The sequence below is a fragment of the Bombyx mandarina genome, chromosome 19 (genome assembly GCF_030267445.1).
Source record: "Bombyx mandarina strain Sakado chromosome 19, ASM3026744v2".
NCBI lineage: Eukaryota > Metazoa > Arthropoda > Insecta > Lepidoptera > Bombycidae > Bombyx > Bombyx mandarina.
This window is the reverse complement of record NC_143225.1, coordinates 94,276-113,266: the sequence shown is the minus strand read 5'-3', so window position 1 is coordinate 113,266 and position 18,991 is coordinate 94,276. Positions and strand designations below refer to the sequence as shown.

At 35.9% G+C, this 18,991-nt stretch overlaps 3 protein-coding genes across 3 annotated transcripts; 1 reads left to right on the top strand and 2 right to left on the bottom strand.

Annotated features, from left to right (window-relative positions):
* Positions 1-6,062: 6,062 nt before the first annotated feature.
* On the bottom strand, positions 6,063-8,152 carry LOC149500760 (uncharacterized). Its single transcript, XM_089735077.1, has one exon. It carries the CDS (start codon positions 7,344-7,346, stop codon positions 6,375-6,377), a length of 972 nt encoding a protein of 323 aa, XP_089591203.1. The 5' UTR covers positions 7,347-8,152; the 3' UTR covers positions 6,063-6,374.
* Positions 8,153-10,952: 2,800 nt separating this feature from the next.
* Positions 10,953-13,755, top strand: LOC114249060 (dnaJ homolog subfamily C member 2). The gene is made up of 2 exons (XM_028182528.2): positions 10,953-12,095; positions 12,466-13,755. Exons 1-2 carry the CDS (start codon positions 11,226-11,228, stop codon positions 13,423-13,425), a joined length of 1,830 nt encoding a protein of 609 aa, XP_028038329.2. The 5' UTR covers positions 10,953-11,225; the 3' UTR covers positions 13,426-13,755.
* A 1,316-nt stretch (positions 13,756-15,071) lies between these two features.
* LOC114249055 (uncharacterized) lies at positions 15,072-18,750 on the bottom strand. The gene has a single exon (XM_028182522.2). It carries the CDS (start codon positions 18,220-18,222, stop codon positions 16,909-16,911), a length of 1,314 nt encoding a protein of 437 aa, XP_028038323.1. The 5' UTR covers positions 18,223-18,750; the 3' UTR covers positions 15,072-16,908.
* Between the last annotated feature and the right edge of the window lie 241 nt (positions 18,751-18,991).

The window sequence follows — 18,991 nt, the reverse complement described above, 5'->3', positions numbered from 1 at the left end:
GATGATAAAACTGCTGACTTTGTGATTTGTAATAGGGTTCCTTAGCACTATTGTATACGGGAACCATTTATAACAGCCCCGGGGCCGAGAGTAAACTTACCCCAAAAGGGTTAAGTTTAGGAAAAAGATGTACGGAGTTTTGGCACACTAGGGGAGACGGCGGCGACTTCCGATAATTCTTCGATTTTTTCAATATTTAATTTAGTTTTGAATTTTAAAAGACGGTGACACGTGCCCGATTTTACAACATTATAAAAAAGAGCTAAAATAAAAATAATAACTATAATAGAAATAATTATGGTTGTATATGAATAATATTCGCCGTACAGAACAATATGCGGCTTTTCATTAATCGTATCTAAACTTTTTATAATATTATTTATCTGTGTATGTTGTTGGGAGGTGATAGAATCAAGGTTAAAGTTAGATAAATTTAATAAAGGCAATTTAGTTTTGTATAGAGTTACAGAATTACAGCAAGAGTCGTTTAAAAGGTTGAAATTTACAATAATTGGTTGAGATTTTATTATCTTTGAATATTTTGGTATTAACCTTGAATCTTTATAAAATGCTACACAATGTATGGGAAGGTTAATGATGCCTGTACCTACTATTATTATCTCTGTACTGGGTTGGTCTTGACAATCTATGGAGAGTTTATAAGGTTCTGTAATTACAAAGACCCACCTATTATTGGACAGTGGTTGCAAAATATCTAAATGACCTCCAAGAAAATTAGTTTTACAAACATTAGGTACAGAGTTTAAGGCTTTAGAAATAATTTCCGATTCGCAGATCGGGGATCTAGAACTGGAATAGGCATCTATCTATGTTTTCACAAATGTAATTTAAATTATATATTACCTTACAACTAATTAAACTATTCAACTTACAATAATGATTTCTATTTCTAGTGATGGCGATATATTTAGTTGATGGAATGATAGTTGCGTATGTTTTGTTAGAAATAATGACTGGATATGGAATACTATGGTATAAGTGATAATCTTTTGAATCGACAAGTGGTACTTTTAAAACAAATACAATTTTATTGTTATTATAATAGGTAGCGATTTCAGATACATTCATTAGTGTATAAATATTATCTAATGACAAACTTATGGGGAATTGGTGATAATCAACCAAAAATCTATAATTGTCTACAAGCTCTGAAAACAATTGTTTCGGGGTTATTATAGACGGATATAAAATATTTGACTTGCTGAACATAATTGCGTTAATAATATCTTGTAATTTAAACGATAGTGTTAACAAACTGCTCTCTAGAACGTTCAATATTTCGTTAAGTTTTGACCTTTGAAGTAGATTGTCGGAAAGTAATGTGGAGTTTTGTTGTGCATGCATTAGAGTATCAATTGCACTGTTTAGCTGTTGTTCATTGATATTGATTTTATTTAAAGTATCTTTAAAAGAAGAGATGGTTGATGTAGTTACCAAAATATTTTGTTTGATTAATTTAGATAATTTAGTTTGGTCTTCTTCTATAACTTGAATGGCATTACTATAACGTATGGCATCGTTTTCGTCCATTGTACCGAATAGATGTTTGGACAAAGTACCGACTCCACCAAACCAGGCCGACCTTTTAGTTATAATTTCGATTAAGTGTGATATTGATTCAAAGTCGCGAACTATGTCATTATATCTTATTGATAACGGCTGGTGTAAGTTTAAACATTCGACATTGGAGTAGAGAGCACTTTGCCTACACAGAAATTTTGAGCTGCCTATCACACCGGTCAGATTTATAATGTGTGGTTGTATGTAAGAAATATCTACAGGAACTATTACACTAAGATGTCCGTCTATTATTTTGAGTGACCCGATAGGGACAAAGTATATACCAGATGTATTCATTGAGGGTTCAATGAATGTTTCGTGTACTGAAGACAAGGAACTGTAAAGGAATAATAACTATACTAAATCTTAATATACGTATCTTACTATAGTTATGTATTAAATATAGTTATCTATTAAACACTTATTAAACATATATAATAATAATTTCATGCATTACATCGGCGTGCTAGTTTTATTTCATCATAGTGATGAATTACGTGACGCCTATTTATTAATAAGGTTAAACTATTCCTACCATTTAATTTAATTACTTTATAAGGACCCTTCCAGATAGGTGAAAGAGCCTTGCGCATTCTGAGGTGATTTTTCAAATAAACGTAGTCGCCAACATGATAAGTTACTGGGCGAGTGTGGGCGTCGTAGCGGGCCTTGGAAGACTCTTTAGATTTCAGTGTATGTTTAGTAGCTTGTTCTCTAGTGACTTTAAGGCGATGTTGCAGCATTCGAATATAATCAGGGTAAGTTGCATTTGGAGCTGGTTCATAAATGGAGTTTGGAAGAACGGGTTTGTGACCGAAAATTAACTCGTAAGGCGTATAATTTGTTGTTGAATGGGTTGCAGTATTATATGCTAACATGGCTGTGTATACATATCTTGGCCAGTTGTCCTGGTTTTCGTATACGTAGGATTTCAAATACTCTTTCAATGTAGAGTGGCTCCTTTCTAATGCACCTTGCGTCTGTGGGTGATAGGGAGACGACCAGAGCTGTTTAATTTTTAAGAATTTGCATGTTTCTTTAAACATTTCAGAAGTAAAATTTGAACCCTGGTCGGTTAAGATGGTTTTGGGAATGCCAAATAAGGAAATAAAATGAATCAGACAATCGCTGGTTTCTTCAGCGGTAGTACTGCGAATGGGATAAGCTACAGAATACTTGGTGAGATCGTCTTGAAGGGTAAGGATGTATTTAATTTTTGCTGTACCGGATTCGGGGAGAAGACCAACTATATCTAGGGACAATCTTTCGAAGGGAGCTGTTGAGGTGGTCGTTATCTGCATTGGTGCACGGTTGATTTTCCTAAGCGCTTTATTAGTTTGACATTGATTACAGTTTTTAACATAATTTTCTATTTCACTACGCATGTTCTTCCAATAGAATTGTTCCCGGATTTTGTTGAACATTCTACTAGAACCGAGGTGTCCGGCGACAGTACAGTAAGTCATGATTTTCGTGGAGAATTTTTTGGACTTCGGTAGGGCAAGGATAGTATATTTTATTACTATAAATGTGTATTTGAATACCGGTATTATGGAATAAGTGAGCAAGTATGTTGTAGATTTTTATATAAATATGTTTATCGAACGGGTTCTTGAAGTCAGTGATGCTTATTTTATCGATAGTTTCATTCATGGATATTAAATGGTTTCTAAGGGCTTTTAATGACTCAAAAATGTCACTGTAGGTGCAATTATCAAAGTGATGTACCTTTATAAATAGAAAGTAATAGTTTTTATCATTAAGTAAAAGGTTTTTGTAGGAAAGTAAGGTTTTCTCTGAATTCGTGAATGATTCTGAATCTGGTGAATTTAATAAGATTTCTTGAACGTAGGGAATTGACTCATCTAAATCAAGGGATGCAGGTATTACGATAGTTTTGTGTTGGCTTTTTATTATACTATCATTATGTTCAAAAATGGCTGTATCGTATTTAAAGCTTGAAGGAGTTTTTAAGAATTTAGTATAGGTGTCGTCGAGATCAGGTAAGTTATGGGGGCTTATTAAAGTATTAGGTTGTTGTAGAATAGGAGCTTGACTACTAGAAGGTTGGGGTTCATTTTCTATTATTGGATTTTGATCAGTGATTTCAGGTACAATTTCTGGTTGGAGCAGAGTATCAGGTAAATTGTTAGGACTTGGACTTAGAGGCGTAAAATCAGGGACTTCGGCATTAAAGGGACTGATGTCTAATGGACCCAGATCAATCAGTTCATTTTCATTTAAGTTTTCAGGATTTTCGGTATAGACAGGATTGACGGGATAACGAGATAGAGCGTCAGCTGCTGAATTTAATTTGCCTTTTCTATATATAATTTCGTATTCAAATTCTTGTAGTTGGAGACGCCAACGTTATAGTTTGCTACTTGGATCAGTATGGTTAAATAGCCATTTTAGTGGACGATGATCTGTTACTATGATGAACTTACGACCAAATAAATACGGTCTAAAAGAATTGCAGCCCCAAACTATATCTAGCAACTCCTTTTCGGTTGTACTATAGTTAGTTTCACATTTATTTAGTGTTCTGGATGCATAGGCTACAGGGCGGTCTTTACCTATAGGACCTTGCGAAAGGATAGCTGATATTGCATAGTTCGATGCATCGCAAGTAAGGTTGAATGGTTTAGTAAAATCTGGGTATATTAATACAGGAGAGGTAATGAGTTTATCTTTGAGCGTTTCGAAAGCTAATTGTTGTTCGTTAGTCCAAAGAAAAGATGCATCCTTTTTCAAGAGGGATGTGAGTGGTTTTGATAGTTTGGAGAACTCTGGGATAAAGCGTCTATAGTATGATATTAGTCCTGAAAAGGATTTAATGTCCTTGGGGGATTTTGGGATTGGAAACTCTTTAACGGATTTTATTTTATTAGGGTCTGGTTTTAGTCCTTCTTCGCTAATTATATGACCTAGGTAGCCGACTTCTTTTCGTAGAAATTCACATTTGTCTGGCTGCAATTTTAGGTTAAATTTACGTAGTCTATCGAATATTGCACCGAGGTTTTCAATGTGAGTTTTAAGGTCATGAGAATAAGACACAATATCGTCTAAATACACAAAACAGCGCTAACCTTGTAGGCCAGTAAGCACATTGTTCATTAAGCGCTGAAAAGTTGATGGGGCATTTTTTAGGCCAAAGGGCATCCTTGTAAATTCAAAGTGTCCTTGAGGGACACTAAACGCGGTTTTGCAAGCGTCTTTTTGAGTCATTGTTATCTGATGAAAGCCAGAAGCGAGATCTAATGTTGTGAAGTACTTTGAGTTTCCTAATTGGTCAAGAATTTCGACAATGTTAGGTATGGGGTAAGTTTCACCATAGTAATATCGTTAAGTTTCCTATAATCAATTACAATCCGCCATTTCTTTTGACCAGAGGCATCGGTCTTTTTTGGGACAATCCATATAGGCGAGGACCAAGGAGATAGAGAAGGTTGTATGATTTTTTGGTCGAGCATTTTTTGTATTTGTGAGTTTACTTCTTGTTTATGAATCTCAGGAAATCGATAGGATTTGACATTAATAGGTTGATCGGAAGAAGTTCTAATCTCATGTTGGATGGCGTCAGTCGAGGTGAGTAAGTCATCAGGGAGGTGAAATATATCAGAATATTTAGAGCACATATCGTAAAGGGCTTCACTTTCTTCGCTATTTAAATGTGATACGCGTAATAATTTAAAGACATCATTAGTTCTATCTAAGCAGGTTTTAGTTGTGATTTGCGACTTACAGAGTTCATAGTCAACTGGAAGTAGAGTGAGTTGAAGTTTAGAATTTATAATAGCAGGTTTTTCAGAGGTATTTAAGACAGTAAGATTTACGCGATTATTATTTTTTACCTTCACTAAGAAATTAGCAATATAAAGTGTATCACTTACGTGTTGATCAAGAATGAGACCTTCTCTTAGCTCAGGATTTGTAACTGAGCACTCAACAGTTACCTCTGAGCGAGGCGGAATTTGGTAAGTGGGATCCGTGAAATTGAGTTTAATTTTATTTTTATTTAAGTAGAGAATTTGACGATTGTAATCTATAGAGCACTGAAAACAGGTAAGTAAATCTGTGCCTATTATTCCGTCATAGGGTAAATCTATTTTGTCTATTACGTGAAAAGTGAAAGGAATTGATTGTTTTCCAAATATAAGTTTAAGATCAAAACTACCCAAAGTAGGTATGGGGTCTTCCGTACTATCTATACCTTTTAATTTAATTATATTATTTATGAGATTTATGTGTGAAAATGATTGAATAGATGTTTTTTTTATGAGGCATACGGAGGATCCAGTGTCAACAAGGAAAGTAAGCGGCTTGAAGGATATAGATGTCGAAACAAGTACATGGGGTAAGGATATTTTACTAGAAATACAAGATAGTTCATAAATTTTACTTTCGTTTTGTTTTGTAATTGTATTTTCAATGATATTGCGTTTGTGTTTTGATATTGGATGAAATGAATGATGAACTTGCTTGGGGCTGGTTACCCGTGTGGTCTTTGGAAATTGAATTAGGGACACTTGTTTGGGGCTGGTTACCCGTGTGGTCCTTGGGAATTGAATTATGGACACTTGTTTGGGGCTGGTTACCCGTGTGGTCCTTGGGAATTGAATTATGGACACTTGTTTGGGGCTGGTTACCCGTGTGGTCCTTGGGAATTGAATTAAGGACACTTGCTCGGGGCTGATTACCCATGTGGTCCTTGGATATAGAAAAGGTGTCTTTATCGTTACAGTTAGCTTGAAGTTGCGGTTTGGGCCTCACGAGACACCTTCGTGAGTCCCTTATTCGTTTAAATTCTGATTAAGATTATCTTGTGCATAATCTGTGCTAGATGATGGTTGCGGCTCGAAATCATCGTAGGTATAATTTTTGTCAACTAAACAGTTTACGCGAGCAGGATTAGGTTTAATTTTTTCTTGAATTGGACGTTGTTGAAAATAGGGTTGAGGTATTTTGAATCGATTATTATTGTATTCACGTTTTTTACAGGTGTCGATTGTGTGGCCTTGGGTTTTGCAGTAACGACAGTACAGACCTTGGTTGCTTTGATTGTAAGGTCTCTGTATTTGAGGTTGAGGCCTAGGATTTCCGTTGAAGTTGGGAGGTTTGGAGATTTGGAAGGGTTTTGGGGACTGGCGTTGTGGCATGGAAGGGTTACGTTTGTTAAATAAATTTAATATTTTCTCCTCGGCAATTGCTAAATTAATAGCTTCGTTGAGGTTTAATGGATTTTTACCTCTGACTAAATTAGAAATTTCAGGCTTAAGGCCGAGTAAAAATGTATGAAGAGCTAAGCCTTCCATGGCTGCTACGCGGCCGCTAAGCTCAGACTTCTTTTTATTGGATAAGGTTACTTCTGTTAATAATTTTGAGAGGCAAGTTTCTAGGCGTAGAGCAAATTGGCTGACGGGTTCACTAATACCTTGACGGCATTCTTGAAAATCGGTTAATAAATGGGCGTAATGCTTTCTTTCCCCAAATTGTGTCTTTAGAAAATCACGTAACTGGTCCCAACTACTGAATTCTTTTATTGAACAGGCTCTTTCGGCTTTTCCCTCTAGTTGTGATAATATAAATTTAAAAATAATTTCTTGTTGTGGTTCTGACGCTAATTCAATGGCATTACTACAGTTAGAAAGAAACGAATTTAATTTCTCGCGTGTTCCGTCAAATGGTTTAATAAATTTAAATAATGTATTAATCGTTACGTTATCGGTTTTTTCTAGTTTAAACTGAGACTCTTTTTGAGACATAGCTAAAAGTAATTAATACACACAAATGAAATAGAATAAAATATAGTGAACAATGATACTATACGGTGTAATAGGCAGCCACCTAAGTAACTTGATACACAGATAGCGTTGAGTAGTTAATGCAGGTGTGACGAGTGACAAGTATAATTCTAAGAATTGACCCGTGAGAATATAATGTTAAAAACAATATTGGCAACTTATGATTAATATTATTAAAATTATTTTCTTTTATATTATTTCTAATTCTTCAATTCGTCAAACACGGATTTTCAGTCACGATGATTCACTTTAATTACGCACTTGATTATTTTCAGCTAATATTGATATGCACTTTCACTATGGAGTAAATTGGTAAATAAATTCACTTACAGGATCACGCAGCAACAGAGGTATAGGAACATGACTGGTTCACCTTGTTTTCTTTCAGGAAACGCCACACGCCTTAGGACTCGCAGATTTTCCACAGGAACAGCAGGTAAGTTTGATAATTATTTTTCTTTTCAGGAGCGTAATGCGTAACAAGACGAAAGCAACTACTTTCGTTTTTAAATAATACGTTTTTCAGGAAACTGGTATATTTTATTTTTTTTAGGGTCGAGACTAAGTGTTCGCCAGGATAATGCGGCGTATTTGAGCACGAAATTCTTCTTAATTATTGGAATTGAGATGGATATGAGTTTGATGCACTTCTTGACACTCGCAGCAAGGTCACTTTAGTTTTCACTTTTAGTTTTTCACTAATTAATGAGCCCGGACGGAGACGTCCCAGGGATACCTTAACCTTCGGTATCCCACCGCTGCCACCAAATTGTTATAGGGATTTGGCCGAAGGCCTTTTTAAAAAATGAAATTAAGAAAGAATAGATTTATTTAATTAAATTACAATAAATTGGGCTCAATTTAGGGCAAGTGTCACGCGCGCGGATGATGGTTTCAAACTGATTTAAATTATACGAGTAATTATAAAGAGATGATAAAACTGCTGACTTTGTGATTTGTAATAGGGTTCCTTAGCACTATTGTATACGGGAACCATTTATAACAGATCGCAAGCAAGAAATATTGTTTTAAATGTTTATCAAAGAATACTGGATGAACAAGGTGCAGAACAAACACAATCATCGATATTGAGCCATGTGCAAGCGTTGACTGGTTAGTAGGAATGACACGTCTTGATACTTTGGTTTATTGCAGTTTCGTTTATATTATGTATACTAAACTTTGGTTTATTTCAGGTGTTTCTAATACTACCATAAGACGAATTGTTGCCTAAGGCAGATCTAACAGAGGCATATTTAGTACGCCCGGTCAAAAGAGGAAAGGTGGCAAAAATACTGCGTTTTCTTCGTCTTCCTCTTCTGATGAAGACTTTTATGGATGTGCAGTATTTGGAACCATTTTCAAGCTCTGATAGCCTATAATTAATTAATTAATTCATGAACAGAGTAATTGGAGTTTTCATCTAAATTTCGAACCCCACATTCGCAGTAAGATTTTCAAACATTATCCTTGATCATTGCATACATTCTTATATTTGCATGTATCATACACAGAATCAGCCGCTATAAGAAAAAAAAGTATCAAAACGTTTTACTCCAATTTTTCCAGTATTGCTAGCGTCAATTTCTTTTTTCCCTTTTTGCCATCAGGTCCTGGTAGACCCATACATACTAACATACGTCTGAACCTAATAAAAGCGTATTATACCTTAATAATAATTAAATAATAACATAGACTTACCTAAACTATAAATCATGTTTTAAGCGTCATTATTGCCAATAATGGTGGTTTGCACCCATAAACACTATCTGCGCTATTGAACTTAAATTAAATGTGTAATAATAATGACTAATTGAATATTTAGGCTCTGTGAAAATCACTACGCATGCATTCTTTGCTTTTTCCAATAGGTTCCCTGAAATATTAGTAATTGTCATCCTATTACTGGGATAAAATTTTACTTCATTTGTTTTTAAATCTTCTCATTTAATCTCATACTTTAATTAATTTCACAAAGATAATCTTCATTTCACTTAAATTTACTTTCCATTCGAAAATTATTTTATTAGTAAGACTCGATGCTGGCAACAACAAAGACCAATTATCATATTAAAAAAAAAAGTAGTGAATACTTGTGAAACCATAATAATACTTGTTTAACATTTTTTGCCTCGTTCAAGTAATTAGTTGAACCCAATATAAACTATTAATTTATGTTTGCATCACTGAGCAAGTAATATCACTACGTTATATTCGAAACAAAAGAATTGAATGTCGATGTTCTGACCAACGGAAATCGATTCATTTGCTTTTAATCGATTCAAAATCTGTGTTTTCAGGTCAATCGATTTTGCGAGTAATTGATCAAAAGGTATTTTAGTGGTATTTTATGACCTGGTAACTAGGACGTTTAAGTCATGTCTTATTTTAATTTATATCCTTATTTTTATGGCAAATGATTACGGAGTGAAATGACATGAAATGAAGATGATTAGACATTAATTAGCTGCGATGAAATTAAATGAGATGATTTTTTTTTTATTGCCCATGTAGGCAGGCGAGCATACGGCCCACCTGATGGTGAGTGGTTACCGTCGCCCATGGACTTCAGCAATGCCAGGGGCAAAGCCAAACCACTGCCTACCGCTTAATACTCTCCACAAGCCTCGTTTGAAGAAGGACATGTCATAGCGCTCGGGAAACACCGTGGAGGGGAGCTCATTCCATAGCCGGATGGTACGTGGCAAAAAAGACCTCTGGAAACGCACTGTGGATGACCGCAGTGGCTCCAGGTAGTATGGATGAACTCTACTCCGGTGGCGTGCGGTGCGATGGTAAAAACGAGATGCCGGTATCATCTCGAACAATTCCTCAGAGCACTTCCCATGGAACATACGGTAGCACTCCCCATGGAACATACGGAACACACGATATGTAATCTTAGTAAAATGGTGGTCATTTACTAAGATTTTTTCAGTGGACTTTTTGGAGGATCCCGAGAAGTTGCGTCCAGCGGCTTTGTTTCATTTTCCCACATTTGTGCACTTTCACAGATATTAAACAGTGAATAAACCAACGTCATTACACATTTAAACCCGAAGAAACACTAAATAGACAAAATAAAACAAATCACACAACTTCACTTCTCGCGTTCCCGCCAAAAAGTCCAAATTTTTTTTAGGAGATTTTATGACCTGGTAACTGCGACCTTTAGGTCATGTCTTATTTTAATGGATATTCTTAATTTTATGAAAAATGATATTATGGAGTGAAATGAAATGAAAATGATTAATATGAGACATGAATCAACTGGGATGAAATTAAATGAGATGATATGAGATGAAATCTAATCTCAGTAAAATGGTGGTCATTTACTAAGATTTTTTCAGTGGACTTTTTGGAGGATCACGAGAAGTTACGTCCAGCGGCTTTGTTTCATTTTCCCACATTTGTGCACTTTCACAGATATTCAACGGTTAATAAACCATCATTATTACACATTTAAACCTGAAGAAACACTAAATAGACAAAATAAAACAAATCACACAACTTCACTCATCGCGTTCCCGCCAAAAAGTCCCTCCCTAAAATTAATGTTAAAGACATAGATTATACACTTAATAGTCAAAGAGTAAAATATTCTGAAGGAAAGTAATATCTAAGCGATCTTTACAACGGTGCTTATTCCTGTTCTATGGATATTAAACAGTGTGTAAAAAAGTGCTTTAAATTGTTACAATAATTTGTTGTAGTATACTACATACTAATATTATATTAAAGTTTAATTTAGATTAACATTACCTAAAATCACGAGGTGTTTACTCTTTCGAATTAGGTTATGTTAGTGAGTCTTTTTTATTCAAAAATTTTGAAATCAGAATGGCCGAGAAAGATTCAAATAGTAATTGTCGTATAGTATCATTATCGTGGCCATGTGTCAAAAAGAAAGTGGAATGCGTAGGGTCAGCATTCCTCAGATATTATAACATTAAATGTCACGGCGATGATCCATCCTTTACCGAGTCCAAATCTCACGAGAAGGCGGAGGAGATAGTCTTCGATGACGATGTGGAGTACTTGCGAAGCCTCGACCCTAAGGAGTGGAAGTCACAGGATCACTATGCGGTACTTGGTATGAAGGAACTTAGATATGAAGCTACTGATGACGACATTAAACGCGCTTACCGGCAAAAGGTTTTGAAACATCATCCCGACAAGCGTAAGGCGCAGGGCGAGGACATCAGGAGTGACGATGATTACTTTACATGTATCACTAAAGCATATGAAATCCTCGGGACACCAGTCAAACGTAGGTCTTATGATTCAGTTGACCACACTGTGGATGATACCATACCCTCAACGGCTGAGATTAAGAAAGAAGGATTTTTCGAAGTATTTACTAAACATTTTGAATCAAATGCTAGGTGGTCAGAAAAAAAGAATGTTCCATTACTTGGTGATGAGAACAGCTCTCGGGAACAGGTAGAAAGGTTTTATGCATTTTGGTATGAGTTTGAATCGTGGAGAGAATTCTCGTATCTTGATGAGGAAGAGAAGGAGAAGGGAGCTGATAGAGAGGAAAGAAGATGGATAGAGAAGCAGAATAAAGCTGCTAGAGCTAAACTAAAGAAAGAAGAGATGGCAAGGTTGAGGAGTTTGGTAGATCTGGCTTATACTTATGATCCTAGAATACAGAGGTTTAAGCAAGAGGACAAGGATAAAAAACTGGCTGCCAAAAAAGCCAGACAGGTAGATATACATTAATGAGGCTTTTGAATCTATTTCAGATAAGACATTTATATTTTTATTAACATTAAATGTGTAGATGCCGCCATTAGCAGCCCCTTTGGTTAAGTGGTTACTGAAGCATACCGACATCAATGCAAATGCTGTCATCCACCTTTTGGCACTGGTACATTGCACTAGGTGAGATTGTGGTAACATACTCAACCAGTCCGCAACACAAAAATATTATAAGTTGTTTTCTTTACAAATAAGCCAAATTAATACTAAATAAGTCTTAGTAAAGCAACATTGCTGCTAGTTAAGAATTTTAATAAATAAAATAAATTTGATAAATATGAATACAAAGTAGATTGAACATCAAATTTGATTTCAGGATGCTGTTCAGGCTAAAAAAGCAGAAGAAGAGCGTATAATGAAGGAAGCTCTCCTCGCTAAGCAAAAAGCAGAAGAGGCAGAGAGAGCACGTCTGGATGCTGCTAGAGCTGAACGAGAAATACAAAAGAAAAATTTACGCAAGGAACGAAAGGCACTTCGTGATCTTTGTAAGGCAAATAACTATTATGCCCAAGGGGAAGATCAAACTGTGACACATATGGCAGCTGTTGAGAAAATCTGTGAAGTCATGAAACTCACTGAACTTCAAGATTTTATGAAAGAACTTGGAATTAATGGTCGAATTGCTTTTGTTAAGACTGTGCAAGAAACAGAAGAAAAACTTGAAGCAGAGAGGAAAGCATTATTTGATACAAAGAAACAAGATGAGCAGAAAATAAAGAAAGATGCTGTTCTGAGGACACCTGTTGAGTGGACTGTTGAGATGACACAGATGCTCATTAAGGCTGTGAATTTATTCCCTGCTGGCACAAACCAGAGGTGGGAAGTGGTGGCAAATTTCTTGAACCAGCATTGCACATTTATTGATGACAAACGGCTATCAGCAAAAGAAGTATTAAACAAAGCTAAGGACTTACAAAGTTCAGACTTTTCAAAAAGTAGTCTAAAGAAAGCTGCCAATGAAGAGGCCTTTGACCAGTTTGAAAAAGAAAAGAAAAAAATTTCCAATCACGTAGACAATACCGGAATTTCAAAGAGCGATAAATTGGTGAATGGAACTACCACTGCTGAGATCAAGCCTGAAGAAAAACCCTGGACCAAAACAGAACAAGAATTGTTGGAACAAGCAATTAAGACGTTTCCAGTAAACACTCCAGAGCGGTGGGAGAAGATCTCTGACTGTATCCCGAATCGATCAAAAAAAGACTGCATGAAGAGATATAAAGAGTTAGTTGAATTAGTAAAAGCAAAGAAACAAGCCGCAAACTTGTCTAAATAACACTCAAATTATATTAGTTTAGTAACAAATTGAATGTCTGTAGATCAGACCATTGCCTTCATGTTGTAAAATATAAACGAGATTGTTTTATATGGAAATGATATGACAAAAAATTTTAAGACTAAAATGTAAAAGATTGTTAAATTATGAGCAAATAATTCCATTCAGGTTAAATGTACTCTACGTAACGGTGTGTTTCATTCCTCACTCACTACTCGTCCACTGTTTGACATTGCAACCGCTCATTGTGTCCTAACATAATAAGTTCCATCCTATTTCATATTTTTGTATTTATTTTTGTTTTATGTGATGAAAATAGTTAATTTAAAATTTACATTGTTTTATTTTTTCTTTCAATTGATGACGGCGGCGAATATCTATAATCTACCTGTTTACGACCCATTTGGACTTGTAGGTACTGTCTCGAATTCATTTATTTTTATAATTAAATGATGATAATTGTTTATTTGAAGGGAGGGCCAGCTGTGGTACTGAGACTTGGAATTCATGTTTCAAGGAGGGCGGGGGCGATTACTAACTCCTACACTACACTAACCACTTAGCATCAGTTGGCTGTGAGTTCGTTAAGTTTTGATGTCTATTCGAACTCTTGGCTTCAAATTTGGCTTGAAAAAATTACTTGGATCAGTTTCTTGCCCAGATGTCTCGGAGTTCCATAGTGATGTAATTAAGATTTACTGGAGGTAGGACCTCTTGCGAGTCCGCGCGGGTAAGTACCACCATCCTGCCTATTTCTGCCGTGATGCAGTAATGCGTTTCGGTTTAAAGGGTGGGGCAGCCGCTGTAACTATACCTGAGACCTTAGAACTTATGTCTCAAGGTGGGTGGCACATTTACGTTGTAGATGTCTATGGGCTCCGGTAACCAGTTAACACCAGGTGGACTGTGAGCTCGTCGACCGATCTAAGCAATTAAAAAAAACTACCAGATTTGTGATAGGTTAATTTGTGGATCGGGAGGATTCGAAATGACGTGTTGTGGCTGTTGTGGGCGACGTCGATGTCTTCTTCATGTCATCTCTGCAACGCTGTTATAGTCGATACAAGTATATAATTATCGAGAAAATTCTCGGGTAGTATGTACTAGTCGTTTCCATATATTATGGTTCAGCTATTTGATAATAAATGGCGTTACACTTCTCGAGCGTTCTTGATATTACTAGTTCTTTTGATATTCGTTTCTGCTATTTGATGACAGATGGCATTACTCTTACTGTCATAACACAATGTTCTAAAGGATTACTACCTATTACTTGACACAAGTAGGTACTCCATCTACTTCGCCCCGGTTAGATTTCGACCAAGTAAATAACACGCATGAAACTTAGATCCTGACAACTCTGTGTGCCGTGAGGTCAGGGTGTGTTTCAATCAGCTGACTTCACTTGTACCTTTTTGGAATTCGGAGAATCCACTCGATTGGGCGGGCTGCAAAACTTCAGACTTTCGAAAGCAACCCAAAGTTGTTGGGATTTTTACAATATTTTTTACATTAATTAATTTATTTAATAATTTTTACTCTTGTTCTCTTCACCCTATTCCATTTTACAAAACACAGATAGCAAGGTTTTCATGAGAAAACTTGGAATATTCTATAAGGGTTCTAAATAATAAGATTCACAAGTATATATTGAAATTACACTCATTTTTATTGAATAAATTTGTATCACTAGAAATTGACATCGACAATAGTTAACAATTTTAATAATCAATTTAAAATATTAACTTAACAGTCCTTTCAATTAACAATCAACATTGTCCTTAAATCTATGTACATATTATACTCGTAAATCTGCAAGACATCGTTTTTTTTATTTTTATTGGAACGAAGTTTCTTACGGCAGGCTTGGAGGGGATAGGGATTTTGCTGCGCGACCGAACTGAAAAAAATGTGATAGTAAAACCGTAAGAAAAAATCCGTGGAAAAAAGTGCGTGGAATGAAACCGTTAAATGAGACGTGCGCAGGCGCGAGGGGATAGGGATTTTGCTGTGCGACCGAACTGAAAAAAATGTGGTAGTAAAACCGTAAGAAAAAAGTGCGTGGAATAAAACCGTTAAATGAGACGTGCGCAGGCGCAACAGTCGCATGCACAAGCGAGTAGTGTTTAATACCTTTCTCTTTCTCCCTCTTTCTTTTACTTTTACATCCTTTCCTGCACTTAAATAAAAACTAATCAACAAAATTTAAGAGAAAAATCAAGAAAACCTACATAAAATTGAGCAAGTTTTTTTTTGCAAATTGTGACGATTCTACATTAGCCGAAGGAACTTCGTTCCTACCTGGTGTCCCACGACACTACATCTTTTTTTTTTTGTATTGTAGATGCCGTAAATCCTCAGCAATGCCAGGGGCAGAGCCAAGCCGCTGCCTATTCTGTCACTGATTATGGACAAATGTTGATTATTCATGAAAATAAATAGAAGAAAAATGACATTCTATAATTAATTAATAGAATAGGTATCATAAAAGTGTTGTCATTATGTTCACACACACTAAGTATTAGATTAAATATTAACTATTCATGTTTGGTTCGGTTTCATATGGGCACTCAGTGGCCACAGATGCAATTAAAGCTTACATTACTTACATTATACACCTGTAAAATATTAAGATAGTGTTGAATATAATACTACATACTATGAAATAACACTTGATATGACAAAATAATATTACTTTATTGCATATTATAAATTAGGTATGTTTTATTGGTGGTACTGCATGAAAGCCCATATTTGTTGGTGCCGCAGTCCTGACTGTTTATGTTGCAAGGTTGTCTGTGGCATTGCTGTAGGCTTGTCTGTTGTTTATATTAACAATGACTAGGCCATTAAGTAATTTACACAAATATGCCATAAAAAAAAAAGAAATTAAGATTGGTAGTATGTAGGGCAGTGAGAAATTATACTACCATTTTAATGTTATTTCCACTTCAGTGCATATATATTCATTATTATACATAGGTTAGAGTATTATTAAATTTCTAATTAATTCCATCCCATATTACCAGCACCATCTTGGATAATGAAATTCACTAATAAAATATCTTGTGGGATTATTATAAAATCAGTCTTAAATAGTAGTATCAAGAGATTAAGTACAGATTCTTCGTTATTATCTACATTGATGACAACAAGCTAGAATAGTCATAAACATTGTAGATTTAGAATTACCTTGCTAAGCTCCTACTTATTTAGAAACGATTCTAAATAATTACAACTGTTATGTCATAAATCAACTTAAAAAACATTATATATATATTCAATCATAATCACAAAATGGAATGTTATCCTAATGCTACTCTTATTACTAAAAGGCACTCTCTGAATTGCAATAATTATATCAAATGGCTCATTGGTCGATACAGGTACCTCAGCACTTACATATAACCCAACCCCATTTCAAATTTTAAAGCAATACATTATAATATTGCTAATGAACTTAGAAAAGTTTATGTCAGTGACTTACTGTATTTTACAACCGCGTCGTTTCTTTTCCTTGTTAGCTTGTTTATTTTTTTTTTTAACCAAGTCATCTGCTGTCATATCAGAAATTACTGACAACCTCTTGGAAGTGTCATGAGTTTCTGATGCAAGTCTAGAATGAGTTCCTAAGTCTGATGGAAATGTGGAACTGTATAGGTTGTTATTTTCACTAAAGCTATGAGATATGTTCTGACTGCTAGACCCATTTTCTGTCGGATCCTCTGTAGAATAATGCGAAGCAGGCCGGATGATAACAGGATCAGGAAATCGTGGCTTTTTACTTGTAGATGGAGGAAGGGGCGGGTGTCTGTGCTGTAAACCAACTGGAGAATTATGAGTCCATTTATCGTTATCAAAAGATCTGGATTGTAAATTTGAAATATTGTTATTAGATTTTACTACATCAGACTTTTGTGTGATATACTGTTTGGAGAACTCCTTTGCTTTTAAAGCACTAGTTCGAGACTCAATATGTTCTTTCTCAAATGGCTCAACATAATTCAAATCTGAATCAACTGATTTACAAAGACGTAATCGATTTTCCTTAATCATATCTCGTGGGTTGCTATATGCATCACAGAGTTCAGCCTGTGGAGGGCTTGGGTATTCAATGTCTCTTTGTAAATGCTGTTGTGGCGCTACACGCTGCTGCTTCTTTAGCAATGCTTTCTGTCTGGCTTTTTCTTTTGCTCGTTGCAATTTTTTATATTCCCTTTCTTGTAATAACCTGGCTAATTCACCATCCTGTGCTTCTACAGCATACTTCATGTCAGTGAGGAGTGCATCACGGTCATTTGCTTCATGACTCAGCTCTCTAGCAAGCCTTGCGTCTCTTTCTTCTTGTTCCATGCGTCTTCTTATCTCCTCTAGTTCTGCAGACGAGAGACCTAATTCCTCTGGGTTTAAGTCATCAGAGGCTATAGGTGGAGGTGTCTTCATAGGTGCTCGAGATGAACTTGGTTGCTGGAGATCCTCATTGCGTTGACGACGTTGTCTCCGTAAATTTATCTCCGCCATCTCACGTGCGATTTCTGCATCTATTTCAGCTTGCCGACGTCGGGAATATTCACGCAAACGAGCTTCGTGCTCGAGGTCTTTCTGTTCGTTGACGGCGACAGGAAAATCTTCGCGGATCTGTTGATTTCTATACCTATTCTCGCAGAGGTGAGAAGATATCTCGCGGTCTTGCAAACGATGAGCAAGCGCTCCGTCGGTGCGCACAAGCCACTGTTCGCGCAGATCCGTTACGTGTCCGAACTTCGGCATAGTATCGCTTGCCTGAAACCCTGCCATCGTTCGTGCGCAACGCTAGAAAGTCGAGACTTTCCACAACGTTTGTCTTTAAGCGAAAATGTGGAGTTGCATTAGCAGCACGTTACACGAATTCGTTGTCAACACGACTATTCCGGACGTAAATAGTTGGACAATGACGGCATTAGTCAGTGCTAGTAACATCGCATACACTCTTACAACACGATAATATGTATTTGTAGGCAGATACGTTTCACGTCTTTCTGAGCGCTTTGTGAGCAGCGTGGGAACTTTTTAATTTCTCTCTGTGAACTAGTCAAACAATGGAAACAGAAAATTATCTATCGATGATTACTTTCGAATGAATGTATCCACCATCACTAACGCAGCTTTTATATTATATTCTTTGCTTAAAACCGTACATGTATATTTCGTAATTACATTATCTAGCAATGCTAGCATATTTTCCAAAACAAACACTTTTGTCATATAGTCATATTTAGTAGCTAGCTACAGTAGGCGCGCGAGTTCATGTCCATCCTGAGGAATGCAGTAGTGCTGAACATAGTTAATTATGGTAATATCGATAATAACTACCGATTTAGTCAAGAGCTGTCAATTTGGTTTAATGTGGTAGTTTTCCAATTACAGAGCATAATGCGACTCAGTGACGCACAATGCCGAATTATGCTGAAGCTTAATTGGAACGTGAATTAGTTTTCAAATGCATCAGCAGAGTGCGCTAAGTTAGCACAGTTTTAATTAACATTGATTATTTCTAAGAAACTACGACGAAACGAAAGCCTTACAA

Bases quoted from the DNA above. Each gene is read 5' to 3' on its own strand.
- LOC149500760 (XM_089735077.1), bottom strand. From the start codon at position 7,346: ATGTCTCAAAAAGAGTCTCAGTTTAAACTAGAAAAAACCGATAACGTA.
- LOC114249060 (XM_028182528.2), top strand. From the start codon at position 11,226: ATGGCCGAGAAAGATTCAAATAGTAATTGTCGTATAGTATCATTATCG. The intron at 12,096-12,465 runs GTAGATATACAT...ATTTGATTTCAG, and splicing joins CTGCCAAAAAAGCCAGACAG to GATGCTGTTCAGGCTAAAAA.
- LOC114249055 (XM_028182522.2), bottom strand. From the start codon at position 18,222: ATGGCAGGGTTTCAGGCAAGCGATACTATGCCGAAGTTCGGACACGTA.